Source organism: Anopheles arabiensis, chromosome 3, assembly GCF_016920715.1.
Source record: "Anopheles arabiensis isolate DONGOLA chromosome 3, AaraD3, whole genome shotgun sequence".
In the NCBI taxonomy this organism is placed as follows: Eukaryota; Metazoa; Arthropoda; class Insecta; order Diptera; family Culicidae; genus Anopheles; species Anopheles arabiensis.
In genome coordinates this window covers 38,377,546-38,397,430 of record NC_053518.1, presented here as the reverse complement: position 1 = coordinate 38,397,430, position 19,885 = coordinate 38,377,546, and the positions used below count along the sequence as shown (strand labels likewise).

At 40.4% G+C, this 19,885-nt stretch overlaps 1 protein-coding gene and 1 long non-coding RNA gene across 8 annotated transcripts; both read right to left on the bottom strand.

Moving 5' to 3' along the window:
• Positions 1-952: 952 nt before the first annotated feature.
• On the bottom strand, positions 953-19,252 carry LOC120903482 (plasmanylethanolamine desaturase). 7 transcript variants are annotated; one of them, XM_040312932.1, is made up of 7 exons: positions 18,915-19,252; positions 12,968-13,762; positions 7,678-7,858; positions 2,572-2,783; positions 2,275-2,493; positions 2,003-2,172; positions 953-1,926 (listed from the first exon to the last, which is right to left on the bottom strand). In XM_040312932.1, exons 2-7 carry the CDS (start codon positions 13,091-13,093, stop codon positions 1,836-1,838), a joined length of 999 nt encoding a protein of 332 aa, XP_040168866.1. In that variant the 5' UTR covers positions 13,094-13,762; positions 18,915-19,252; the 3' UTR covers positions 953-1,835. The 7 variants fall into 7 exon arrangements, with proteins under 7 accessions (XP_040168866.1, XP_040168868.1, XP_040168871.1 ...); XM_040312934.1 differs by having other exon boundaries at positions 18,942-19,252; XM_040312937.1 differs by having other exon boundaries at positions 19,071-19,252.
• LOC120903483 lies at positions 11,045-11,506 on the bottom strand. The gene is made up of 2 exons (XR_005739607.1): positions 11,330-11,506; positions 11,045-11,226 (listed from the first exon to the last, which is right to left on the bottom strand). It is a non-coding gene; the product is annotated as an uncharacterized LOC120903483 (long non-coding RNA).
• Positions 19,253-19,885: the final 633 nt, after the last annotated feature.

Sequence of the window (19,885 nt, the reverse complement as noted above, 5' to 3'; positions counted from 1 at the left end):
TTTTCTACAGCCAGCCGAAAAATGTCAATTTTTTATACAAAAGTTATTAAGGAGTTTTTGGAAAGGACTTCTTAGTCTCAAAAACTTTCTACAATGTTTGGCTTCAGTTGAGTATGAGATACATAATCGTTTCTCGAAACTTACTTTTTAAGATACTTATAATCTTTAAGATAAAATAATTATGGCCGATTGCAATTTGTGAAATTTTTATGGAAATTTCCCAAGAAAGGTCCGAATTATCCCTCTTGGTTGAAAACCGCGGTTTAGAATTTTTATGATTTATACCATCCATGATCCACCATCCTACTGCAATAACAAGAAAAACGCTCAGATTGTCCTACTGTTAGTTGCAACTACAGTTACATACATCAACACAGGTGTATTTCACGATTACTCAATTATCAAAAATAGTCCCGCCAAAGAACTACGATTGATTAAGCCATGGCCCAACTCTGCTAAATAGGATTCTCTGAAATAATGTTCTTTCCGTGTGTATTTAACATTTGTTATTCACATTTATAATAGTATAGAAGTTTGCTTACAAGCGATGTATTCATATGATCATCTCGTATAATGTACAACTTAATCAAACTACTAAATAAATCATCCCTCCTTCTCCAACAAAATCCTTTAGCTTTGCTTCTTTAACAGAAACTTACTCTTTAACATGATTCTGTACTTTGTGCAAAAAAGCTCTTGCTCATCGTTTATCTGCTCGCTTTTACTGCTTCACTTCCCTCAAATACTTCAATAGCAATCGTTTTGTTAGGGTTTCATTCACAAAACTAGTGTTCGACTCTACTAATCTTATCCTTACGGTTTAAAAATTGTAGCACAGTGTGTTTATTGTTCCCCAAACCCTTATATGCCGCTATATAATACATTCAAAAAAGTGATTGTACGTTTAGTGTCTTACGCTAGTGTGAAAAAGTGTCGTATTTGTATCTGTGCATTTTTTTTTTTTTTTTTTTTTTTGCTAAAATATAGTTGTGTTGCGTAAGCTTTATTTCATGTATTTTTCTCTTTTTGCTTTTTCATTTGTAACTTTGTTGCTTGTTCTTGTGCTTGTTGTACAATGAGGCATCGCGTGTCAAATAAGGATTTTGTTCATGAATTCAAATTTTGTTCGTAAATAGATAAGCATTATCTATCAATTTCATAACGGTCGTATACAATTATCCACAACAAATAAAAAATGATGTAAAATTCCGTAAATTTAAACAATAGCCGGAATTTCGATTAATTCTTTATTGTATCTCACACTGAATCGCTACTCTCCAAAACCTTTCCATAGCATACTTTACATCCGTTTAATTAAATTTTTCAATTGATTTTGTGCATAAAGGGCTCTGATTTTGACTTAAATAATGCACTGTTGCAGGCGTTCACTCCCTTTTAACTTTAACTTCCTGAGGCAATTCTGCTTAATTGTTAGCTTAATTTAATTCAATGTTTGTAGCTTTTTGCATGTGATCTTTCAAAGCTTTTTCTTCTCTTACCTTGCAGTTTAACATTGCATCGAACAGACATTGGATCTATAAAATATCAAAATTGCTCAAAACGTACGATAAAAACTGTTCTAAAATACATAAAGCAACGATGTACGGTTTAAAGCAGCGCTGAAGCTTCTTTTCGGCCATCGCGTTGTTATTTGTACAAAACACTACTGGTAAAATGGGTTTTGTGTGAGTGCAATTCAAATGCGATTCTGTTAGTCCGTTTGTTCGCTTTTTACCAATATCGTTATCATCCTAGCTCAGAACTTTTGATATCACGCAATACAATTGTCCAGCCTGCATGGTAAGGTTTAGCGGAAACACCATGATGGAAAAGGATCAAGTACGCTTTTGAGCCCATTTGAAATCATCCGCCCGGGGTTTATGGCCTGTCGATAGTTCAATGATTGCTTCCAGCGTTGACCAAAACCTGTTGAACAGAAAAATAAATTGAATGCTCTCGTACGCACATCACATGGTTCATTTATTCGTGAATAAGGAATTACTTTATCTTTTCCAGCGGCCAGTTCAGCCAACCCGTCGTTATGCAGAAGTACGTTTCGTGAGGTGCCACATGGTGAATGCGATGATGGCGTCTTGGCAAAATGATATGATGATTCTGCAGAAACAGGACCCACTTCGGTAGGCCCCAGTACGTATGGGACCACTTGTGAATCTGTCAATGGAAAAATGGTATGCAGTAATAGATACTTCAGTCAACTGTACAACAACTTGTTCCCCGAAAAGGTACTAGAAATCTCTCTTTTAACCCACTTACCTGATTCGTCATGGCAATGAAGATTGAACAGAGAAACAAGTACGCACTGATGGCATAGTCCTGCTGTATTTCTGCGTTCGTTTTGGTGAAGAAGTTCCACGCCAACTTCCCGAGAATCGGCAGTGCGACCATAAAGTTGTCCCCGTTCGTTTCGATAAAGTCATGGCGCGTGATGGACGTCGGATCAATATGATGCTCCCGGAATGGCCGAAGAAAATTCTGCACGAAGGAAAACAAAAAAGGAAAACGTTTAGTGTTGCGAAGCATTCAGAAGCCTTCAATCCAATCACAACCTACCTTACCCACGATGGGCAAGTCTACGGAACCCCAGGTGTCGGCACCCCAGTGTACCAGCCCCGAACCGAAATCTGCCGTCAGAATGCCAAAAATGGCGGCCACTACTACGTTGCTGATGCGCTCCAAACGGAAGTGCCGCAATATTAAGCCCAAATTCAGTATCATTAGTGAGATGCAAATATAGACACAGATCAGCTCCTGAGTTCGCTTTCCTGGAATGATACGAATAAACAATTATGCTGGTGTTGTATAGAAAAAAAAACCCTTTACAAGCACAATGTACACACAAAACCACTGAGAAGGGAAAGAGGAAGTAAGTAAACCTATAAAGAGGAAACTATTTTAATTCAAAACCACTAAACACGGTGTCTGTGAAGTCACATAGCTTGTGGTAACCCTCACATAACCGCAATAAGAAACGAAATGATATTAATTAAACATTCCACGCCTCAACAAACCACACTGGGCAATAAAAAAGAAGCTAAATTCAGACGCGAGCTTTCCCGGTCTTGACATTAATTACATTAAACCGCAACTGTCAATTATGAGGTTTCAGAGGGTCAATCATCAATCATACAATCATCAAAATGCTTGCCACCAATTTCGTATAAGTGCAAGGTACTTTTAATTATCTCTGTTGTGGTTACGTTTAACGCATTGCATGATTGACAGTGTTGGTCAAAATTAGCACATGATGTCACATGCCGTGTGATGTGCTTTTACTACCTAACTATCGTTTCAAGAAAAATCTGATATTATACTGTCGTTGCACGTAAAATAAGCATAATTTAAAACAGTTTTATCTGCATAAAATTATGCGTTTTGGTTGATCTGAAACCATTGAACATTCGACAAGAAAATATGCCTGCTGGAAAGCGTTTGTTGTTACGAGCGTAACAATATGTTGGTAAAAGTTGTTTTGATTAAACTATTTAATTTCGCCCGGTTACAGGGATTTGCAAAAATGCATCAAATGTATTTACTGACTGCAAGGCACATTTAAAGGTTTTCAATCAAGCATCTCTATAAGCAATCCTATTCTCTTTTCATGTCCTTTTATAATTACCCTATACGACTAATGCTATCTTGGTGCAATTTTCTATACAATTCTTATCCCGGTTCACAGCCCTTCCATCTTTTTGTTTTGTTTGCAATACTGATAAATGTAATTGTTTCCTTAAAATTAGCATCCGCTGGCATATTTCTTTCTCAGTATGTTTGACTATTCTGCTATTAATGACCGTTTTGCAAACACTTACGAAATACGAATTTTAATTTAGCCGTTCAGGACTTTTGCAATAGTTTTTTTTTTATATATATTCTTATAATATATTGTAGCATGCACATGCACATGCTATACTGTCTATAATCAATTCACACACAATTCTCATCACACTTAATAAACACAAATTGTCAACACCACACAACACACAAAAAAGGATAAAATAACCACTCAAGAAATTAACACAAACCAAACCACATAAATAACCTTACGCCAGGAATTGTAAGTCAGCAGAAAAACCCTTGTCCAAAACACTTAAACCACACAACCCGCACACAGCCCTGTAGGTGCGAAAAACATTACCCAGCACAAAAACGTTTCAAGTGCGTAAAGCGTAAAAACAATAACATTGCATAATAGCAACCATCAGTTCATAAATAATGAAATAGGAGACAACGTACCCTCGTGTGTACAAACAGAACCGTTAATCGTAAGCGTAGGAAACAAAACACCACGTAAGCGCCAGAACCCAGAACTGACCTTACATAATAATTGCAACCATATGTTAACCGAAAAACCTAACCCTCAGCATAACCGACACAAAGCGAAAGTAAACGCAAAATCGAATTGAAGAAAGGTACCGTATAAATAAAGATGTAAGATGAGACCAGAGACACAGAGACACAGACAGACAGACGTACGGAGACAGTTAGAGTCACAGTTACGCACAGTACGTGCAGTCGTGAAGTGACACTGCTAAGTCTTGGTCGGTCAAGTCTCGATTTTTAAACAAAGTGAAATGTGTATTTAATTCAGTTGTGTTTGTCCGAAACCTCCACCATCGTGCTCACAATTATACCTGAAGAGTGATGTCTATAGTATGGCATTGTTGAACTATCCGTCGCGTCCGAACCAAACTTATTACAATATGGGTCCGACTCATGGTCACGGCTTATTATTGACCCGAGCCCCACCGTTTACAAGATTTTTTGTGTACCACGCAGCCATGGATGCCCAGGCCGATGAGTGGTTTAGCAATTAGGCCGATGAGTGGTTTAAAACAATTAAACTAACTTCATTCAAGTTCGTTGCTTCATCATACACTCATATAATACACAATATGAAATATAATACTTGAGTATTTCAAATATACTCCAACAACATTTCACGATCCTATCCTCTATTCATGTTATTTCATTTTTTTTTGTTTCTTTTGCAAGTCGACCCATGACGCAAGTTGTTAAGTAGTACGAGTTGACAGATCTGCTGAATAAAAAAAGTCTAGTTTTCATTTTTGCTTTCTCGTTCATTAAAACACAAATAACCAAATTCATTTCACCTCACTACAACCACCTCGCTCCTTTTTGCCAGCCATAAAAGCGCACCCAAACCAAAAATCCAATCGATCGTCAGTGACGTCCTGAGCAAGGCAAGCAGCTATACCACGTACCATGTGCCACGATTTTCTACGGCCAATTTCGCAGTAATCTGGAATCAACTTGATGCTAACCGCAACTCCCGTGACCGACTAAGCGTGCCCCATTAGTGTATAGCATGATGAGTATGAGTTGCTTAAACACCACCTGTACCTTTCGTTCGCCATCATGGGGTGCAGCTGTACACCCGTGCCCTCTTAAAGGAAGCAGAAACAAACACTGCCAAATGGAGCTCATTGACTGTAGGTGCGGAAGGAAACGACAGAACAGAACCGACCGGGTAAATATCAACAGTCAAATCTCATTTACATAAAACAATCTTTCGACTGGCCGGCTAATGACCAGGCGTCGCCAACCGGTTCAGAATGGTCGGTCCATTTGGTGGGTAGCCCAAATGTGAAACCTGTAGCAAACCCACTCAACCAAACAAGGCTTCTGACCGATTGGCTGTGCGGGAGCTATTTATGGCCCTCCGGGCATACCGAACAATGTGGCGCACGGGGTCACAAAGGTGGTGATGTCCCGTGGTGCTTCTCGATGGAACTACAGCTACCAACAACACCACCGCCACTCGTTGAGTTTCGCAGAAGTCGTTGGTTCTAGCAATCAAAAGTGGGTTAGTTGAGGGGATTGTGAAGGACCGGTATAGTACATCCGGTTCCGATGGCTTTCTGTTGGTGTGCTTCATACCGCCGAGCAATACAAAAGTCTGTCGGAACGACCTAATGGAGCTGCGGAGTCGAAACGGGCAAACGCTTTACCCTGGATCCGACGAATACAAATATCTTCAAACAAGTGTATAATTACTATAAAGCAAGGAAAAAGCTCCCGTGTTCTATATATAGTGCTAACCTTTAGAATTCATTCTAACATTTCCCAGCCAACATAACAAACAAATGAAAGACATATTTATAGCACAAGCCATCGTCTCAGCGCTGCTTTAGTGCTGTAGAAAATGGAGCATTTATTGTCATCCTAGTTCGAACGGTTCCACTACAAACACGTTTGACCTTATCCGTTCAATGAGCGAAAGCATTTTTGAACACTGGTTGCCAAATCGAATGCAACAGAAGGTAATGCATATCCTTCACTGTGCGCTGTCTCAAGGTTGTGTTTGAGTTGGCACAAAAAATATTGCCAACTGTCGGACGCAAGCAATCGAAACAGCAACAGTGGGTAAAGCGAAAGTGCATCAGACGGCATGGAATGTCGTACGGGAAAAATAAAGCGACATCGGTGATCGATTTCTTTTCGTGCTTTTTTGTATGATTCTATAGAATTGTTTGGCAATGATCTGATGCAAAGAGATCCAGAGCAGAATTTTGAAATAGTATCCTCACCAATTCATTCCATAGCTACCAGTTATGTAATTTATCGCTTCTCGTTTAGTATGTAAATTGGGTAAAATAGATGTTAATAAAGGAAAGCACAATGAGTTTACATTTTCATGACAACGGAGACCGGATATTGGTAGGTTCTCGCATCATGACGTTTGCTAGTATTGTCTAGTATGTAGTAGACATCTGTTAAATATCATCGATGTGCAGACTTTTTAAAAACGCTCATAATCCTTCATAGTATGCAGTAAACGGATAACTAAACGAAGTTCAATCAATTAAAAAAAAAACGAATTAGTTTTTGTTGCACCTATTTTGATTGGCTAAAAGCATTTTATGACAGTATTAAACATTAGTATAAAATTATTTATTAAACTAACCCCATAATGGAATAAAACCATCAAGGTGTGCAACATTTGGGATTCAATAGTTCATACAAAAAATCATACACATGACCGGCACAAAACCAATTGCATTTCAATTATGAAATGAAAGGTTTCTATTGAAAATAATTACCAGTTTCCCATGACAGATATTGTTGGCAGAATGCATTTTAATTTCCTAGTCCTTGCCTGTCCTATCCGTTACCTCTTAGTGCTCCATTCTATAAGTCCATCTACATGCGCCCTATCAACACGAAACCTTTGCTCCAATTGTCGTTTAGCAACCAATCGCAAAGCACCAACTAAGCTCTCTGATGGAACAATTTAATCACAGGCACTAACCGGCACAAATCATAAACTACAAGTCCAGCCAGAGAGCGGTTATTAAATCACCCTCAATGGTGTGCTTGAGCTCAACAACTCCTTTGTCGTAGATGCAAATAACAGTTGCGTTAGTAGCTGGCATGTGAATATGTACATCCTTACTGCCAACTGCCAACAAGAAGCTACACAGACACCACACCTTTGGCTTTTGTGCTTACGCATTTCACTCTCGGATCATCTTATCGCGTAAGGTATCAGTCCAAAACGTCAATCACGTTCCGGAAATACCCTATGCAGCGCATAATTAAGCCATCCTGCTCACGAGACAGCTGCTCCGCGGGCGGAATATTCGTCTTATGGGAAAGCTCAATTATCAAAGCAAGAACATCACGTCCTTCACTCACCATTACTGTACAGCTTCGCCAGCTCCTGTGCTCCTTTGTGCCGTGGTCCCCAGCGTGCCGGTTTCTCCAGGCTCGTACGGTGCTCTTCGCTAAGCTCGTTGCTTGGGAGTATTGTGTTGGAATTTGGGTCATCTTCCAGCATGGAATTTTGGAGTATTTCCTGGTCCGTCTTGACAGGCGTCTGCAAGTAGATGTTATCGATGGATTAAATTAGAACCGACTAGGCAAGAAAGCAGGGGTAATGATTGAGCTCATAAAGAGGGTGGCGTACAATAAAGTGCAGCGAAACCGAAGAGGCCGAGCTCACCGACAGCACGACGAATTAAACCGTTTTAGCTACAATGATTATTTTCGGTCCCCTTGGTTAGCCGGACCTGCACGCGCCGGGGAGACATCGGCCGATTGGCGTCAACATTCTTGGCGTCAGCGTTCTTAACAGCGCTCCTCGCTTGTGTGTGCGATTGTGTGCAGTAGCGCTACCCCTTTCCGTAAGGTAGAAGTGCCTAGCGCGTTATCAAATTCACTCAGCTGCACGGTGCAAAAATGAGCTGCAGAACTATGGCAAGCGACACATGCAACCAAGAGTCCCGTTTGTCGTGGTTTTGGGGTCGTTTGCCCAACACGATCACGGTTGTTGCTTGCGTGCAGCATAATAGACACACACATAGCTTGGCGCCGTTGAATTGCAACCTGTTCAACGTTGCTAATGCGCCGACAATGGCGCTACACTGCGAGGAGCGGGAGAGGAACCAGGATAAGAAGAAAGTCGGCAAATTGTGTAGCGACACTCCGGGAAGCACAGTTCAATGGAACGACACAAAACGAGACAAAAGCTCTCCCCCTTCTCCTACCCTTCACCGGCCCTGCCTAATGGAGCGATTCATGGGGAAATTATTGTATTCCTGTTCAAACATACCCTACACCTTGATAAGCTGAGCGCAGATATTGACGATGATGATGATGATGATAACAATCATGCCCGTTCAAGATGCACCGATGCATCGGAAGCGGCAGCAGCAGATGTGTGAATGCGCAATCACAAATGCATGAATTGAAATGAAATGTTCCAACAGCCAGCTATCGTGTGCCAGAGGCAGATGCACAATCATGAATCTAATAATGCGAATAGTATTTGCTCGATCAATCGTACTCGGAAGCGTCTTAATGCATGCGGAAATGTTCTTTGAGCCCGATGCTTTGCACGAGTAAATAGAGTTTGCATTAGCAATCAATCAACTACAACATTCCAGTACCGACAGAAGGTATAGCTATGAGCATTCCATTTAATTTGCGAGCCATCGCACCCGCTGTCGCTATTCTCATTTTCAACAGCCTGTTCGGCATTAATTAAGCGTGCAATTAATTGTCCTTCAGGCGTTTAATTACGCCCTGAAACGCGATGCCTTTGTGGGCTGTGACCACAATCCCCTCGGATGTTTTGTGTTGAGTGAAACCTATTGAGAATGAATTGCAGTATCCATTAACCCAGTGAAAAATATTCATTCTTTTTTTCACTCATCATTCTACTCATCATTGTTTGAATGCGAAAATTGATAGTGCATCATGATTTGAGGTTATTTATCTGTACGTTAGGTGTAGAGAGCTATCTATGCAATTTCTTATGACATTGCGATATTGATTATTATCATTCTAATCAACCTGATCTTTTTTGGTTTCCATAGAATCCACTCTTTTTTTTTCTTCATTAGTTTGATAATAATTTCAAAAAGGCCTGATCACAGAATCCTTATTTATATTATTCAGAAAGAACGGCTTCGGTCGTATTGCATAAGACAGAGTCCTTATAAGTGTGATAAATTAAATATTTTCAAGGATTTTATGTCAGCTTTGAGAGTAAAATCAATAACCTTAGAATGGTAACGATTTATGCCACGGAACAAAAAACATAAGCCCTACCGTATATTAGCCAATTTTTTGATTTGTTTATTAAGTTTATTATTACGGCTCTGATGTTGGATTTTCGGCATTTCCTCCTTTAAAAGAAGTGGTCTGCAAAATAATTTGTTTTAAAGTTAAGTCTATTGTTATTTGTTTTGTTTATATATATTATTTGCTCGGCCACGTTGGGTTACAGCCAGTGGCAATTTTAACGGTAAGCAAAGTAAGCAATAGCGGGGGGCCCAGTCAATGAGTGGTCCCGCGAATCTTTAGACCATTATCAATAAAAGTTTATAGAATATGGCAGTGTATTAGCAAGAAGGGGCCCATGGGTGATGGACGTTGGGGCCCCGTGCTAGACAAACCCTAAGCACCCCCACCCCCCCTCCGACAGCAACAAAATTTAAGTTGAAATGTCCTCTGAAGTAATTCAATACGTATTCCGGGTATCCCCCGGTAATCATGTACAGAGGGCCTCAACAATTCTTACTGCTAAGGGCCCCCGACACTGTGAACCCGCCACTGGTTACAGCAAGAGTGCTTACTAACTAAAGCGTACAAATATTCGGGAGTAAGAAAAGGATGGAAGAGGGGAGGAAGTAGATTATGATATGAAAAAAGATCGAAGACGGGATCGGTAGACGGGAATTGATAGATTGAAATCGAACAGCTCTGAGGCACAATTAACAGACGAAATAGGTCTTAAAAATAACTCAATGCGAGCGAAACGTGTAGGACATATAAGTATCTGGAGACGATAGCGATATCGTAAGGAGTGACAAGGAGCATTAAAATATACACAAGATACAAAGGAAGGAGTATCAATCCTACTAAGCATCAGGTCAGCCACGAAAGAAGCCTGAGCGACCGAGACGCGGTGCTTCAACTTAGCTAGGCCTAATAGAGCGCATCTATCGTCATACGAAGGAAGGGGAATAGAGTGATGACCCAGCGACCTACGAAATGCAATCGTCGTAAATCGTCACTGGATCCTCTCAATCCTTTGGGGCAGAGATAAGTGGACAGGCGACCAGATGATACAGGCATATTCCAGCAACAATCAAGGGTCTTAAGAAAGGAAGGATCGCGAATTTCAGTGGACATACGACAAATATATCGAAGACATTTGTAGGCCTCATTGATGACAAAGTACAAATGCTCTTTGAAAGAGAGTCTCGGATCAAATTTTCAGGACACAGAACTAAACCGATAGAAGCACACCATGTAGAGAATTTACAGAGCCAGGATTGAACGACTAGACAACCAGCTGTAGAAAATACTGTATAAATAGCAAGAATTCGTTAAAAGGTAGAATAGAAGTACAGTCACTGAGAAAAATAATGAACAGTAAGGGACTAAAGACAGCTATTCTTACAATACATATGGGGTAACTGTACCAGTATTCGAAAATGTACCTGTTTTCGGGAGGGTAACTAAAACGTGTAATTAACCAAAAACGCGTTGAAAATTGTCTCAGCACATATTTTTTAAATAGAGATATACTCATTTGTTATTCATATACGAAGTATCACATCATTTCGTTGCATATTTTTCAACATATCAAACAAAATGTCCAGAGTTCAGCATGTTTCGGCAGATTTGCTGTCAGCCAATAGTTCGGCAGGTTTCATTATTAAGAGAACCAGAGCACTGAAACAATGGAAGTGAGGTTTTTATGAAAGATTATATAATTACAGATTTTATACTAGCTCGCATGGAATTTTAAAATTACTAAAAAGAATTAATTATTCACTTTAAATGCTGCCGAAAATAGGTAAACGATAAATGTTGATTTTTGACAGATCAATGCTGTGGGCTCCTGTCGAAACTTGAAACAATAACACACTTTTGATTTTGCTGAATATTCATTTAAAACTTGATTAGAACACTACAATGCGTATGTCGACAAATAAAACCACATTTATTGTATCAAATATCACCAATTTCACTGTAAATAATTCAATAACTTGAGAGAAAAATAATAATTTGTGAGCCAGTACTCTATAGCCGCAAGACTGTCTCTTTTCTTCAATGCCTACTTTGTTTGTAGCTCACATCAAAGAGACTGTAAAAAATGCCAGCAAAATGACCAAAATGGGAAACATTTAATTTAAGTACTTTTCAACTCCAATCTTAAGAAAGCGAAAGTGTAAAACTGTTTTAAACATTTTTGTCTACCTATTGGCATTAGTTAAAACATTTACTGACCCGTATTCGCGTTGCCGAAAATAGGAGCACATCCTGCCGAAAATAGGACCACACTGCCGAAAATAGGAACAAAAACAGTGTTTGCATTTTCACGAATGTCTCTAAAAAATATATTGAAATCGGCAAATAAAAAATTGCTCAACATAATACGGTAGTTTATCGTTAAAAATAACGTAACTTTCATGAAAAGTAATAAAAATTGTAAGTATACAAGCACTTGCTGGTACATACTGGTACATTTACCTTGGTGTATATTTTCTGACATCAAGATTAAATTTTCAACTGGCATGTCTAGTATAAGATTTAAACAATCGATCAAAAAAGAATTGTAGTGATAAATAAGATATACAGCGATAAAGAAACATTTGTGTTTATAAAAAGCTTTGAACTAAGTCTACAAAATATATGTCCTCAGTATATGTGATGAGAAAAATGATGCTATTGGACCATTGAACTGTTCAGGCGACCACAGAATGTGATCAATGTCGTGGTGTCCTTTGTTCCAAATCCAAAGCATAATGATTAGCCATGAGTTTTAACATCATTATAATGAAGTCCCGCTCCACCGAGAGTTCGCCGAATCAGGATCTTAAAGTTACTTGTGAAGACATCGAATAAAGCTGCCTCCCAGGTTCATTTGAATTCCAGAAGCTCTGCCAACAAGCTAAGCAAGATTCTCGAGGAAGTCTAACGAACTCGCAAATAAGAATGGGTCTGTGATAGAAGGCCTCTACTGAAGCGCCTTTATTCTAATTCATCTGTCTTTTCATTGAAAGTGATCCCTTCGTGTGAAGGGATCCATCCAAAGTGATGTACGAAATACTTTATTAAACGAGGAGGTTAGGACTTCTAGTTTAACAGGGTATTTTAAAATACACAAAATTCAAATGTCAATTTTTATATAAGATCTGAAAAGACGCCTCGCCAAACTTGAGTACCAGAACTGAATCTGAATCGTCAAAAGCGGATCTTGCCCAACTACGCCTAGAAGAAGAAAACATAAACGAAACATAACCATCGATATTCCTCTTTACGACACAATAGCCAAAATGAAGCTTTCCACACGAAACCTTCAAGGAAGCACAGAAACAAGTATTGTGGGCGTGCGTGTAACTATGAATGAAAGAAGAATGATAGAAACAAGCGAAATTTATAAAGCTGCTGGCCAATTGGTCCCATGTACCTTTAAAAATGTCGTCGAGATCTTAATCGCCGAGGTGGACGCCGGCGACAATGCCATCGGTTGCTCGTTCGCCATTGCCGTCAGTTCCGTGCGTCTCGAGCAGGGTGGTAGCGATATCAAATCCATGCTAGTGTTCCATGAAACTCAAAACAAAAAAACCGTTGATAAAACACACACACACACACACGTTTAGTGGCGCGTGGAACAGGAAACTAGAAGAAGAAGCCTAAACGACTGCAAGGTTGCTGGCTCAAGTAGGTACACGATTTACGAGCTGAAGCAACAGAGTGCGAACCTTCCGGTTTGCTGCCAAGACTTTGGTTTTCACTCCACAAGCACCCACTCACACAAACACACTCACATAACGTATATTGCACTAGAGCTTTCTTCCGTTTTTTTCTGGCCGCTGTCCGAAAAATGTGAGATACACTCAAAACGGGAATTTTCCTTTTCACTGCGGTACAAAACAACACTTGACACTGGCGTACACTTTACTAAACCAGTCTCACTTAATCACCTCCCTGTTGCTTTATCCACAACCTTTTTATCAGTATCTTTATTCAGAAACAAAAGCACTCACTCACTTTTACACCTACGATGACCCTAATCATCAGGGGTCAGGGTGTACATATCCTTCGTCCCCTGTACGGATTATCACAGTTTATAATTTGTATTCAAACAAAAGCACCACGCTTTATGCACTTTACCAGGCGAGGAGTTTGTCCTTTTTGCGGTTTTTATTTTCTGTGCCTTTTCTATAGTCCTTCTAGATTGTATCTTCACAGGCAACCTAAACTGGGTAAGAAAATATATAGATCAGGAACTGGTTAGACAGGCGTGAAGTGAAAACAAGGGATAGAAAAAACTGTGCGACTACAAGAAGATGATTTCATTATACGGTCCTGGGGTTGACACTGCAAGAATCCACTCAACACCTACCGAAAAAGTGATTTAGATTTGGGTTGCTTTATTCTTTATTTCCTTGTCGCCTTTAACACCTTTTTATGCAGTGAAAATGAAGCAGTAAACCACCTGTTGGAGCCTTTCTTACTAAGCCCCTGGAGTGAAAAGAAAGGCGAAAGATACACATTTTCTGGGACAATAGCTTTAGATTTTCGTGTATGCTCAATGCGTTCCTAAAAATGTGGTTGATTACGATCGAATAGTATCCCACGTTGGATTAAAATGTTGCATCACCTACAATGCCCAAGCGGATGCTTCTCATAATGAAATATTGATTCGCCTGGATACGTTAGCGTTTTCCCCTCTCTTCTGAACAGATACCACCAGCAATCCTTTATAAAGCTTCAAAGTAATCCCACCCCAAAACCTCGATGTGAGGTGTTTTGCATATTTTATAAGTCGACGTTTAATTTATCGACCAGCTGCAAATGCCGTTTTTCTCACGCATCCAAACCAAACAAGGAACCGTGCTGCCAACGTTCCATTCAAACGAACACAAACATACACTTCCCGAAGCGTTTATCATACCTCGTTAGTAATGAACGGATAAAACTTTTTCTCAATATCCATGAACCTAAACCATCAGTGTTCTTCGTCTTGGGAAAAGTTTTTTACCAATCGCAACACTCGCCTTGATTCTACTGGAACGAATGCGGCTAACGATTAGGAATGATTTACTTCCTCGAAGGTTTTATTTTCCAACCAATTTTTACGTCACATTGACCTTCGATTGGCACTGTAATACATTTTGCAAGCACCGCCAAACACGACAGACACCCGTAAACCTGCCGGACCTGATGACGGTAGTTGACATTTTTCGACAGTGAGGATCCCAAAAAAAAAACATTCTCGCTCTCTTTGTCCCTATACTACTCTGTGCCATGACGTCACGCTCCATTTTCGGTACCAGCTCACAGCACCCGAGGCTGCACCGAAACCGCACACGATGGAACAGTGTGCTACCTTGCGTGTCGAGCGCTTGCACTCGAACGTTACTTAGAGTAGGTAGTGTGGCAGCGTCTTCGCTGCGTCCGATAGATGTGTTGAAGAAAACGACAAACAACAACAACAACACAAAATACGAGAGACACATTTCGTTGCTACTGAAAACTGATCCGGTAACGGTTGGCGGGAAAGGTGCCGAGGGTAGTCGCAAAATTCCTTTGACCTCGATGATGGATTACGACAGCGAACTCAAACCCAGGAATGGAGAGTGGAGCGCTGATGTAAATGGTTTATGTTGGCGCAATTTTCCGTCCCTTTTTTGTTTTCAATGAGCTACAATATTGCAGCCGACGAGATGGAGGACGCGACCAAGTAGACGGGGGGAGGGGGAGGGAGCTAAGGTTTAGTGGGACCTAAAAATAAAACCTCCAAAATTAGTGAAAAACAAGTGAAAATCACCTTTGGCGGCTGTGACTGGTAAGCCTGAGCACGGTGTGCAAGGTGTAGCTGTCGATCGTTACCCATCAACCGACCCGACAATGGATCAGTCATATAATCGAGCGTAGTAAACGCGTAATATTTTATGGTATTGGGTAGGATAGAGCATGATTTCTAACTTTTCTGTTACATAATACGTTATTTTATGGTTTAATTAAATTTTTTTGTAAAAATAATACATCTCCTTTTGTATTTATGTATTTAACAGACTTAAATAAACATAAATCATATATTTTAAGCTGATTATCAACTTGTATTTAAAAACGCTGTTTTATGCTTGATAGACAGACAAAATATAAATATTTTCAATAATTAAAGTTACATTAGCATTAGAAAGAAAAACAAGTGTACTAATGTTTACATTGAGTAACTTGTTTTATTTTGTTCTTTAATGTTTCTCTAACGCTGTATATCTTATTAATCACTTCAATTCTGTTTTGATAATTAGCAACCATTAAATTGTCCATTTCATGCTTGAGTTGAAGTAGGTGTTAAGGTACAAAATGGAACCTGTAGTAGATGGACTAGAATTGAAGGAATAATAATATGAATAATAATAGTTCATATTATTATTCATTTCAATCATCTTTTTTATTAAATAATGATTATGAGTTTTGATTTTTTTTTCAGCTGCATTATAACTGATAAATCATAGTATTCTAGAGCACCTTCATAATAAATAGGCGCTTATTACCTTCTGAAAATTTGTTTAGACAGACATACATAACTTACAAACAGAAACTGAATTTTACTAATTACATGGTGATTGTTTTCCTTTTTTATTGCATATATGATTCCATCGAAAGGTAATACAATTTGTCTCTTACTTTGGTAAATAATTCGATACATGTAACATGCGAAGCCACGTATAAATTATAAAAAGGTCATCGTTTCATGATTGACCTGTGCTGCTCCACAGTGACCATTCACTCCCTTTTAATCAACATCACGGTAGTCCGAGTGCTACTGAAGCTTGTGACAGTTTAACCTTTAATTCATGACCACATCAATTGCGGCAACCTGCAGATTGACTCCAGCGATAGTGAAAATTTGACCGCGTGTAAAAACTGTACCAACCATGGCTTATTTTTACTACTCATCCTCTTCCGTTTTTTTATCTCTTTTCCCCCATTTGACTTATGGTCGATGGTTCGCACTAGCCGACGGGCCGGTGGGTTCGTGCGTGATAGTCAATCCAAATGAGTGTGCGTGGAGTGGTGCCTTTCAGTCTCGAGAGCCGTCGACGTTTCGTTTGCTTTTTTTCGCTTATCAATTATTTGATCTGTGTTGGTATATGTCTTTGCTTAGCTACCAAAGGGTAGTGCCATCGTCTCCAAACATAGTGGGGTTTGGCAGGTGAGTCATGGCAGAATCAACTCCCAGAGCTAGCCGCTGAGGATGGCATTCAAAAAAGGGAATGGTCATTGTGATAATTTAGATTTAAATCTGCTTTTCAATCATTGAGGAACTCCCATTTATTTACAATTTATATTATACCAAAGAGAAATTTTAATAAAAAGCAACCTATCATACCGCAACAAGCAAGGCCAACGACCTCTGCAATGAAATTGCAATTGCTGTATGCATTATTAAACGAGCCGTGATGCAATTTATACGCTAGCCTCGCGTCGTTTTATGCAACTGTAAGACAACTGTAAAAATCGCCTGGCTACATTGCCATTACCCGTACCTATCGCTAAGCTCCATTCATTCTCACTAGCTTCCGCTCTCACTAACCTCCCTAACTATGATTTTTTTACTTCTCCGTCTAATACCATAAAAATGCTCGATTTACGATAATGTTCTGTGCAGGGCTAGTACAATGATGCACACTCTTCCTACCACGATCGAAAGATCAGGCTCGACCTAGACCAGAGCAACTATTTTACTCTGACACGATGCATTGCTCCACAGAGAGATGCGAGTGAAATCATTGCACATTCCTGCATTAAGTAATTCTCTTCATCTTGCCATAAGAGGGGGAGCCGGTTTTATCTCTTCAACTCTTGAACTAATTCTCTATCCTTATTAAACCTCCTACTGCAAGACTCTAAAGCAAGTGAATCTATTTACAGTCCGATTTCCAAGCCAACACAGCTAAGACAAAGCACCTACCCTTTGCCAACCCTGTGCCTCATCCAGGATGACGGGTAGCAGACAAACGAAGCTGTAAAGTAACCGAAACTTTACCGTTTACCGCACTGGCGGACTTGAATGCACCAACTCCAATCAAAGAACACCCGGCAGGTACGGTCTCGTACCGTTCTCGTGGATTTTTTTCGTTCTATTCCGCCACCCTCCTTTTGCTTCTTCCGAGCCAAACATTTTGAGGGTTATTTACGAGTTCCACTGGCAGATTTTTTTACATTCGGCGCTGCGTCACAGTTCAAGTTTTGAAAGCCAAGCCAACGAAAAAGGACAATCCCTATCAAGCGCTTTGGCGCTTTTTATGCCAGCTTTACTACCTTCATTTCCTTTTGTGGTATTAAATTTTTAAAATGAAGAGCCTTCCTGCAATTCCAACACGTGCTCGTGGTGGCCACGAAGCGTCATATCTGTGGTGGTGCTTCACTGGTTTTATGTGCTCTTTCAGCAGCATTTACTTGCTCCTTTATTTCTGTTGTGATTGCCTGAAGTCCTCGCTGATGTACTCGCTGGGAATAGAGCACACTACTTGTGCAGTTCCTAGAAGTCCATTTCCGTCTAGCAAGGAAAGCATGCTCGCCTTTGTTACCGTCACCGTTTGTAAGTCACCTTTTACTAGCTAGGAATTTTCGCCACAGAGTTTTCTACACTACTTTTCCACCGGGGAAGGAATTTCAAAATTCAAATACTGCTTTGCATGCCATTTTCCCCCCAAAAAAACGTTCCTTTTGATATTTTACCAGGTCAAATGTATTACCATCAAGCGACAAAATTGGGTCACCAATACACACACACGCTTGCACACATTAATGCTTTCTTTTTCCCCCCATTTGTTTTCATGGAACTAATTCACACGTTCTCCATTTCCACACGTGTTGAAGGCGCCAGCCAGTTCGATGGCCCTTTTGCTTTCCACCGTTCGCCGGACCACGCAACGGAAACCAAATCGGGAGGAACAACGTGCCAGTCGGCTCCGATTACAGGACAAAGCAACCAGTGAACGAACGTCCCGTACAAGGGTGAGGAAGAGGGTCCACTTCTGTGTGGGAGCTGTGTGTGTGTGTGTGTGTGTGTGTGTGTGTGTGTGTGTGTGTGGGAGAGGTTTTTTTTCTTGATGGACAATTTGATAGTCCAGTGTCGATTTGGTCAGGGCGTGTGAGCGAGTGTCGCAACGGGAACCATTAATAATTCACCAGCCCGCACGCTCGCACACTGAAATCCCTACGCAGGGAGTAGCGCAGAGTGGCGAGCAGCACTCCATGCGGTTGGGTATGTTCGTTACAATACTAACTATATTAAACCATACCACTTAATTATTTTATACAAAACCCAAATTCAGCTATCCTATTCCATCACTCATATTGCTATAAAAAAATAATTTAAAAAAATACGAAACCTAAAACCATTTCTCGCGATTGCTCACACCGCCAGTGATGATCTCATCGGTGCAGACAAAAATCACAACAAACCACACACGCACCACACACACAGACACTCACTAACTGGCTGTCACTTCGGTGCAACGGTGAAGTGAACCGCATTCTTTACTCACGCCTCATACTGAGAAACGCAAACAAACTTGCTCACCAAACAAACAAAACCATACACTCAGCTCATACACCGGCCAGCCGAACCGATCCGAGCTTGCTCCACTCATACATACACACACACACGTTGACACTGACACACTGGTAGCACGATCTATTCCTGACCAGCGACAGACGGTGACTGAAAGTCGCAACGGAAAGAATGTTTCCTAAAACGCTCGCCGTCCCGTCTTCCGAACGCGCGTCAGGGTCTGTGTGTGTGTTTCACTTTTTTTTTCGCGGCCCGGTGTTAGTTAGCTTCTGCCGAAGGTCGTGACATACCGTACCGATGGATTGTTCCGATTTTTTCTTATTCTTCTTCTTCTTCTGCCCAAATGGGTGGCACCAAACCCACGACCAACTCCACGAAATGTACCTCTCGAAGCGTCTGGATAGGGGTCTGGCACCGATCTAACACATTCAAACGTCGATGAAGGGTCCTTTAGCGAATGGCAAGCGTAATGGGGGGAGGGCGGAGGTTCTGTGTAGGGCTGGTGTATGGCTTTGTTTGTAAGGTCCTGTCGCACGCTCGTATTACTCAATGGAGACGCATGGTTCGTCACGCTCTGCTGCACGCACAGACACACGCATAGGCACGCACGCACACATACACGTAATTGTGTTGCACGCGACGTTAGTGTTTTTTTTTATTAAATTTTTCCCTTTCGAGTGAATATGTGTATGTGTGTTTTATATTTTAATCTAAACATGCTTCTTAAGCTTTCTCGCTCGAGCTTACAGGAGAGGCAATATTGCCTGATAAAGAGGTAAAATAAAATGC

Bases quoted from the DNA above. Each gene is read 5' to 3' on its own strand.
- LOC120903482 (XM_040312932.1), bottom strand. From the start codon at position 13,093: ATGGATTTGATATCGCTACCACCCTGCTCGAGACGCACGGAACTGACG. The intron at 7,859-12,967 runs GTACATGGGACC...ATCTACTTGCAG, and splicing joins TCTCGACGACATTTTTAAAG to ACGCCTGTCAAGACGGACCA. The intron at 1,927-2,002 runs GTAATTCCTTAT...TCTGTTCAACAG, and splicing joins TGGCCGCTGGAAAAGATAAA to GTTTTGGTCAACGCTGGAAG.